Below are 9,500 nucleotides of genomic sequence, written 5' to 3'. Positions count from 1 at the left end.
CAATGTTTAGAGTTTGGCTTATCTGTCAAAATCACGTTTGAGATGTCCGTGTTTGAGTTAGCTATTTTTTGACAGAGTTTGGCTTATCCAAATTATAAATAGTCTTACAAAGAGGGGGTCTAGCGGGGAATTGATTTTGGTTTCAGATATCCGAGTTTTTTGCTTAAGCGTGTTTCGTTTAGGCGAGTGCGGCTGTACACACATTTACGCAATCCAGTAATGGGATGTAGACGCAGCTCATTACTTTAGATTATTTCAATTCGTCAGCTTTCGACGGACTGGTAATACTCACAAGAAGGCCGGCATGCCTAAATCCCCCTTTGACCTTTAAATGACATTGACCCTGAAAGGTCATAATAATTATATATAGACTAACTTGAAGGGGGCCCAATGAGACGGGGACCCAACGAGACGGCGGGGGCCCAACGAGACGGGGGCCCAATGAGACGGGGGCTCAAAGACATCTTGCCAAACTCTACTTACGTGTATTTTACTTGAAAACGTCCCGCAGTCGAGGCGCACCAATTTGATAGGCTTCTTTTGGAACCTCGATCTCTTCCAAAGCCTCTTGCAATCTTTGACATCAAAGCAAAGAAACGTCACTTTAGAAAGTGTAGCGTGACGTGTTCAGTAGTTCTAAAACCAAGCGCAAAAGAGTTTCCATAATGACGTTTGTCTCGGTGACCTTGGCATCATACATAGTGAACAAGTCACAATTTGGGAGGTCATAAGGTTTTGAGGTGACGAAATTCAATGACGTACGTACGTGCGGCGTATACATGGGATAGTCGAAAGCTGTTGCAGGGATGTTGCCAAGATTATTGTAAGAAAGCCAATAAGCGGAAATGACCATACGCTTTTGGACTTGTATACATACGCACAGACAGACAAAAGTTAGCATTGATCCGCCCTTGTCGCATAGGCTACACTTACGTGAGCCAACAAAGGGGTACCGAGTCGGAAACAAGATTGCTATTCTTTCCTTCGCTGCACGACGCAAATCTTCTGTGACCTTTGACCAAACGTAGCTTCCACATTCGATCACTCAGCTTATTATTTACAACAGAAAGCCGAGGGGGTGGAATACCGAGATGAACCTACAGAACTGTGCATCCTCAAACCTGACATATTCATCCCAACATTTAATGAACTCAAAAACACAGAAAGTTGCTTTCACACGCCATCTTTGATTGCCAGTGGTTATCAAACCGGGACTCGTGTGGTTATCAGCACGGAACCCGTGTTTCAAAGCATGGTTCCCTGGGTTGATTGTGCACTTATTTGCTCACTACCAAAATGATGACAAAAACGATGTTTGATGGTTTGTTGACAGACCAGCTTCTTTTTTGTCGGTCCTCGGGGGGCATATCGACTTTTGTTTCATATGTATTGACCGCGGCCGTCGGCCTTCGGCAATAAATATGAAACAAAAGACGATATGCTCCCCCTCGGACCGACAAAAAAGCTGGTCTGTCAACAACCCATCAAACATTTTATAATGTTCATAAAAAGTTTCGCATAGTATAAAATCAAAAGTAATATCCATTGGGCTACCCGTGTTATTTTTTTTTAAATTATCTGCAATGTTGCGTATTACCCATGTACTGCTGTATATTAGGAATCAGTCTGATCTGAAGTGAACATGTACTGCACACATTTGTCATTCGCGCAATATTAAAATTTGATTTGGCCGAATAAGGTATAACATAAAGCGTTTTGAATGATCATTGATTAATGAGGTTGGAGCAAAAAATAGGTTTCACACAAACAACCCCCCCTCCCCACACATACACACACACACACGTACAGACAGACACACACACACACACACACACACAAACAAACACACTGACATACACACACCACACACACACACACACACACACACGCACGCACCAGAACCAGCTCTCTGCCAAATAGAATAAACCGTTGCTGCGTTTGAAGCATACCAGAGACTCTGAGCATACCAACAGCTATAATGTCACAACGACAGCCATTTTGTTTGCAACCCCCCTGTTGAGTCGATCAGCCAAGCGTTTCAGGTAAATTAAGTACGTTACACTGCGAGGAACAACGCACACTCGTACATCTCATTTTGAGTTCGCACAGGCATACCGCAGTCTTATCTCGTAAAACTAGATCATTGCGCTAGTCAGGGTTTGAATATTGTGAATAGCTTGGAAAGTTAACTGTTATGTGTGGAAGGGTCGAACGAAAAAAGAGTGTCAATCGCCTTCTATGGCTTTTCCCTTGCTGGGCTAGCTTTTGCGGGTGCTACTGACATTTTATTCGTGTTGGTGACAGGACAGGATATGTGTGGAGAAAGACGCATTTAGACGTGTAGGCCTATACACGTATTTTCTGTACAGGTTAGCTTGCTCCAACAGATAGTATGGGCCGGTGCGTGCACGTTTAGCGGCAACTGATTTGCAGCATACAGACATGGTCTTCTACTCGTACTCGTGATACTATTCAAATGGAGCAATTGTGTTTTTAAGCTTATGATATTTGAAAGCTGTGCATGTATTTTGTGTGCGTATAATACTGTGACCCGTCTTTTCCTAGGTGTGCAAGGTGAATGTGTGATCTGAATGCAAAACTCAGTTACTTTGTGAAAGAACATTGGATTTTCCGGTTCTACCGTGCAGAGAGGGAGAAGGGAGTGCCACATTTTGATACAGCTTGATGTGAAGGTTTGTTAAAATAACTGTTTGAGTTTTGCACAAACGGAAAGAATGCATCAAAAAAGGGCAATTTGTTTTTCGGTTCCTGCTTACAACAAGGAAAGAGAGCCGCTATGTGTGTGTGTGTGTGTGTGTGTGTGTGAGTGTGTGTTGGCGTACGTGTGTGTATGTGTTTGCGTACGTGTGTGTGTGTGTGTGTGTGGGCGCCAGCGTACGTACGCGCGCGCGCATGTGTGTGTGTGTGTGTAATATGTTCAACTCAACTTGCATTTCCGAGTTTTGCGCGAACGGATTGCCATGTACACCGTTGCAATGGCTGACGACACACACAGGTCTTAGTTTCCACGCAAGCTGTTGCAGGTGGTTTTACTGTCGTGTTTGCACTGAAGCGTGTCCGTGACACGCTTTGCACTCATTCGAATGCTCTGTATGCGAAAACGTGTTGATCAGTGGTTTTTGTGACAAGTATGCAGAGTTTAGCGTGTGTACGGATTGATAAAAATGCACCGCAGAATGTTGCCTATACAAATGAAACGATTCTCAGTACACGCATAAAAGTAAACTCTAATTCAGCCTTGTAAATGGTGATAACAATTTTGAAAGAATGCTCAATGTTTTAAATGAAATCAAAAAGCTAAAACAGCTTTCTAATCAGATTAATTTTTTTCTGTTGAAGGTGCAGCAGTGACTTTCCTGTTGACCCATTCGTGAGAAGAACCCAAGTGAGCCGGGATCGGACGGGCAAGGTTTTTCATGGCAGAGTTGAGACCAACCGGACTGAGTAGCTCCAGAATCATCAACCTGGATGGGCGCGACAATATAGAACAGGCTACACTTGTGCCTCAAACTTAAGAAGTCGAAGAAAGGCTGGCTGGTACACCTGTATTATAATAGAATAGCAGAACAGACCTCTGGAGACTTCAACCATGGGTGACAAACTGAAGTCAGGGTCTTTCGTGTGCCTTGTGCTGTTTCTTTTCTGGCACACCGCATCTTCTCAGCCGAGAAATACGGGAGCGATTTCTTCTGGTGATTGCATTCTGTCTCCCACCACTCACGTTCGCGACGAACTGCACACGGCTCTGCAATCAGGGGCGAACTTAGTGTACATCAACCTTGACCTTCAAGACGACGGCGAAGTCTTCTACCGCCTGGAGAAAGACCTTGGCATCTTCGAACCGTGGTCATGGAAACGCTCAACCTCACGACGAGGTCGCAGCCTGCTGATGCTGAGCGACAACTACGATATGTTGTCCTTGAGCCTGCTCACAATCCGCGTGCTTTACCTTGACGTCACTCTGACGTCATCGCCGTCGGGATGCCTCGGCAACATGACGTCACAGGAGATCTACGAAACCCTCAGGACGCTCTTGCTGAACGATTTTAAAGTCGACGCCACGGGGGATGATCCTGAAGGCAGCGGAAGCTTTAGCCGGGACGAGCACGTGTGCTACAGAGAGATCAGACGACGCGAAGACGACAAAGCGGAGTTCGTGTACGTGTGTTGCCACAACGAGCTGGAGAGGCTGATTCTTCCCGGACCTGGCAGTCCCGAAAAGAAAGCGGTGTGTACGGACGTGGTTCGAGACCCGTGGATCTCTCTCCTCTTGGCTGCTATCATCCTGTTCAAGGTCCTTGTGGTGCTCTTCAGTCCCAGTCTGGTGCCCGAGACCTTGTACAGGCTCAAGTACGGCACGCTCAAGTACGTCTATCACCTGCCCAAAGACCAGACGGTGAGTGCTTCCATAGAGTTGGTTCTCTTACGAGGGTGGCTGCATGGCCGCTGACGAAAGGCTTGTTGGTTGGAACAAAATATGACGATGATTGAAAAGTTATGAACTCCATTTTTGTGAGACTATAAGCTTTTCGTTTAAAACAGACAAGCAAGCACAAAAACTAAAACTACAGTGGTCGCCGGTTAATATGACCGCGGTTAATATGACCAGCCGCGTATTATGACCAATTTTACCCGGTCCGGAATTGTCCTTCTTTGTTATGTATTAGAAAAAGCCGCTTAATATGACCACAACGCCGCTTAATATGGCCACATTGTTTCGAGAAAATGGCAACAAGTTCACATCTTTTTCAGTTTGAAATCACTCGGGGGGAAAAATACATACGATTTTTTGAAAAAGGCAAAAAAGCGTGCGATCTTTTCATTATTTCCCGTGAATAAATCTAAAGTGATCACGAACATTATTCTCTCTCCAGTTTTGGCAAACAGAGCACGACCAACCAATCTTTCAGTCTGATTCAAGAGGAAACAATGTCGAAACGAAAACGCCAAGATCGTACAGCCGAGGAAAAGCTAGAACTTATTGACAAATTTAAAGCTCTACCATCCTGTAGTATGCGTGAGAGTGCTGCACAGTTGGGCGTCAACAGAGGATTTTTGACAAACATTCTCAAGAATGAAGACAGCGTGAGGAAGGAGTGCGCAACGCAGGATTCACCGCAACGAAAGCGCCTACGACATGGAAAAGACAAAGATGTGGAAGATGGTCTTTTTCAGTGGTTCCAGAAGATGAGAGCAAAGAACGCGCCAATTCATGGACCATTGTTGTGTACAAAAGCAGAAGAATCGGCAACGGCTCTCGGACACACTGAATTCAAACCAACCGATGGATGGTTTTCTCGTTGGAAAGTTCGCAACGGCTTGACATTTCATAAAATTCACGGTGAAGCCCAAGACGCCGATTTTGATGCTGCTTAAGACATGGAAAGACGACGTCCTTCCGAATCTGCTCGCAGATTATGCCCCATCGGAAATTTACAAAGCTGATGAAACCGGGATTTACTTCAGAGCTTGGCCGGACAGCACATACGTCTCGAACAGACACATTTTCTTACAATTATTAATTACAAAAAATAGTTTCGTTTTGCGATTTTTTTTAAGTCGTTTTCTCTAACATCGGTTAATATGACCAGCCGCTTATTATGACCATTTTATCCCGGTCCCAAAGTGGTCATATTAACCGGCGACCACTGTACTAGAAAGAAAAAAAGATAGATAGATAGATAGATAGATAGATAGATAGATAGATAGATAGATAGATAGATAGATAGATAGAAAGAAAGATGAAAAGAAAGAAAGAAAGAAAAAAAGAGGATGGTTCCTTCAAGGATGCCCCTAATTGAGCCTACAGTTGACTTCGCAAAGAATTCACGAAGTCTTTCGAAATTTAGTCAAGTTTATATGACTAAATGTTTTAACATCGAGGGGGGAATCGAGACGAGGGTCGTGGTGTATGTGCGTGTGTCTGTGTGTGTGTGTGTGTGTGTGTGTGTGTAGAGCGATTCAGACTAAACTACTGGACCGATCTTTATGAAATTTGACATGAGAGTTCCTGGGTATGAAATCCCCGAACGTTTTTTTCATTTTTTGGATAAATGTCTTTGATGACGTCATATCCGGCTTTTCGTGAAAGTTGAGGCGGCACTGTCACGCCCTCATTTTTCAACCAAATTGGTTGAAATTTTGGTCAAGTAATCTTCGACGAAGCCCGGACTTCGGTATTGCATTTCAGCTTGGTGGCTTAAAAATTAATTAATGACTTTGGTCATTAAAAATCTGAAAATTGTAAAAAAAAATAAAAATTTATAAAACGATCCAAGTTTACGTTTATCTTATTCTCCATCATTTGCTGATTCCAAAAACATATAAATATGTTATATTTGGATTAAAAACAAGCTCTGAAAATTAAATATATAAAAATTATTATCAAAATTAAATTGTCGAAATCAATTTAAAAACACTTTCATCTTATTCCTTGTCGGTTCCTGATTCCAAAAACATATAGATATGATATGTTTGGATTAAAAACACGCTCAGAAAGTTAAAACAAAGAGAGGTACAGAAAAGCGTGCTATCCTTCTTAGCGCAACTACTACCCCGCTCTTCTTGTCAATTTCACTGCCAATGCCGTGAGCGGTGGACTGACGATGCTACGAGTATACGGTCTTGCTGCGTTGCATTGCGTTCAGTTTCATTCTGTGAGTTCGACAGCTACTTGACTAAATGTTGTATTTTCGCCTTACGCGACTTGTTTTATTTTAAACCGAAAGTTCAGTGACATAACTTCGTGAAAGCGAGCTTCGTGAAGACTAAATCCTGGCAAAATCGTCTTCGCCCATTGAGTATTTATCAGACTTTGATATTTCCAAAACAAGCATCACGCATTAATCTTCATCATCGCACAGGTGACGCTCCGCATGGTGAAGACCACTACTCCTTGGATCTACGAGAACGACGACCGCGTGGTGAAGCTCAGCAAAGTTCCCGGCATGCCTCGGCTGCGCGAGACGGTTGACACGTGGCAATTGGACCGCGTGCATGACGTCACTGTGAAGAACGCGCAACTGGCCGTCAGATCGCGCAAACTTCTCGGGGAGAATGTGGTGCCTGTAGGCATCGTGCAGGTGAGTCAGTGAGTGGGTGGTTATAGATGTCGTAAAGTTTTTGAGTAATATTGAGATGTTTTGCCGATGTTGATATGAGAGTAGCTTAAACTGCAGCTTTGAGGTTGAAACTCTGACTGTGTGTCTGCCTCTTTTTGTTTGTCTATTGGTCTCTTATTGAGTGTGTGTCTGTCTCTACTATGTCTCTGTCTGTCTGTCTGTCTGTCTGTCTGTGTGTGTGTCTCTCTCTCTCTCTCTCTCTCTCTCTCTCTCTCTCTCTCTCTCTCTCTCTCTCTCTCTCTCCTCTCTCTCTCTCTCTCTCTCTCTCTCTCTCTCTCTCTCTCTCTCTCTCTCTCTCTCTCTCTCTCTCTCTCTCTCTCTCTCTCTCTTACAATTCGTTTGACATTAGACCAACAAAGAATTGTGTGGTTTTTTTTTAATAATTATGTCTTTGCTCAAATAATATACATACAACATCTCAAATGTGAGTTTCCCTAGCCTAACGCATATACTTGTTGTCCGATTGGCAGGTGATCTACAACAATCTCTTCCTGTGTCGCATACGTCATTTATCTGCTCTGGCTGGATGCTGCAACACCAACATTCTGGGAACGCTCAATCCGGGCATCAGCCTGCCCACGTGGTTCAAGTGCGCGCGCCTATTCGCGCGTGTCTGCCTCCTCGTGTTGCTCGTGATGCCTTGGGTCATTCGACTCATTCTCTACTACCAGTAAGAACTTGATTTTGTATCTGTTGATTTTTCTGTTGGTTGGTTGATGCTCTTGCTGGCTGGTTGACAATCACACTGGCAGCGACAATTAGGTGCAAGATTTCGAGAGGGGGGGCGGCGTAGGAAGAGGGCGAGGTATTTTTTTTTCCGAATAGCCCACCGTAGGGATATAAGGACCTCCTTTGAGAAAGAGCTTTAAAGCTGACTCAGTCAGAAAATTTACAGTAAAAAGTTGGAAATGCGAAATCAAGAGTTATCTACAGCTACTACTGTATCAATTTTATATATGCTGTTATTTATTAGTTTTTATTATGAAGTTATTTTGCCCCCAAAACACATAAGAAAAGGAGCCTAGAATATAGACAGCCAAAGCTTTCCAACTTTTCAACAGTTCTTTTTCAGACACATTTCAGAAGTATGTAACACTATTTTAGCAACAGGAGACGCATATTAGTACACCTTTATCTCCTGAAATAAAATAAAAAATAAAAAAGAATGCTACGTCATTTCTCGGCGGCAAAGGTAATAAAATAGAACACGTCTGGAGGACCTTGTATGGTTGATGCGCTAACGCAGTACACGTTTTCTTTCAGGAATGAAAGACTGAGATACGAGTCTTAGCGTTATTTATAACATCTTCCATCAGTTATTTTTTTGATCCTGTAGGTTCGAGCGACCGGTGGCAGCAACTAAGGAAAGAGCGGCCGAAGCGGCGGACATGGGAGTTCCGTTCACGGGCAACGTCATCCTCTACCTGAGTCCGGTGCACGGGCTCTTTGTCGTCTGCTACGTCATCCTCTGCATCGACTCGCTGGCCTATGGCGTCCTGTCCCAAGCCGTCAAGGCCAAGATGAAGCTGGTGCTGCGAAGGTGAGGGTGATTGGGTCTTGGTCTTGTCGGAAGATTTTAGGGTAAGATCGAGGGAGGTTAATGAACGGATTCCGGAAATAAATCGGTCGGGTTTTTGTACGGGTTGTGAAAGAGTGAGTACCCTTGCATTTACGTAGACAAACTTTGCCATGTGCTTCCTGTACTTCGTGTTTGAGACACGCCCTCTCGCTAGTGACTGGCCTGTAATGTCACGTGGGAAAGTTTCCCCACGTGACATTATTTCTCACGTGACATTATAGGCCAGTCACTAGCGAGAGGGCAAGTCTCAAACACGTGTACAGGAAGCACATGGCAAAGCTTGTCTACGCAAATGCAAGGGTACTCACTCTTTCACAACCCATGCAAACTCGACAGAGTTATTTCCGAAAATCGTCTTTTAGTGGTGTAAAATGGCTCTCGGGTGAAATCGCCTTGACTAAAGTTAGTGGAGCTAGCTGAGCAATGTCAACGAGAGAAGTTAAAATAAAACAAATTTAAAAGAAGGGGGAGAGTATATTAGCAATTAACTGCTGAAATGTGTCTATGGAACTGGTTCGTAGACAAATACCAAAAACTAACAATCTATTTAGCTATTTTTCATACATAATGATGACGATGATTGTCCAAAACAAGACCCCTGGGATAGTGGGCGCTGAACGTGTAGGGGGTAAGGTTGTTAAGTCAAAAGTGGGTGACAAAAATATATAGATATTATAATAAAAACAGATTCTCTCCTTGTTGATAGTGTTTGTTTATATGGAAGGGGCCAGAGAGAGAGAGAGAGAGAGAAAGAGAGAGAGAGAAAGAGAAAGAGAGAG

The 9,500-nt window shown here is 43.7% G+C and overlaps 1 protein-coding gene across 2 annotated transcripts in view; it reads left to right on the top strand.

The window, feature by feature from the left end:
• Positions 1-2,170: 2,170 nt before the first annotated feature.
• The window catches only part of LOC138964370 (uncharacterized), a 15,598-nt gene continuing 8,268 nt past the window's right edge, over positions 2,171-9,500 (top strand). The window contains exons 1-5 of one of the 2 annotated variants that reach the window (XM_070336310.1): positions 2,171-2,369; positions 3,361-4,417; positions 6,885-7,103; positions 7,613-7,812; positions 8,479-8,682. In XM_070336310.1, coding sequence (XP_070192411.1) covers positions 3,611-4,417; positions 6,885-7,103; positions 7,613-7,812; positions 8,479-8,682 — 1,430 coding nt within the window. In that variant the 5' untranslated portion in view covers positions 2,171-2,369; positions 3,361-3,610. The other variant, XM_070336309.1, reaches the window with a different exon arrangement.

The sequence above is a fragment of the Littorina saxatilis genome, linkage group LG4 (assembly GCF_037325665.1).
Source record: "Littorina saxatilis isolate snail1 linkage group LG4, US_GU_Lsax_2.0, whole genome shotgun sequence".
In the NCBI taxonomy this organism is placed as follows: domain Eukaryota; kingdom Metazoa; phylum Mollusca; class Gastropoda; order Littorinimorpha; family Littorinidae; genus Littorina; species Littorina saxatilis.
The sequence above is the reverse complement of the archived record's forward strand: the minus strand, read 5'-3'. Positions and strand labels throughout refer to the sequence as shown.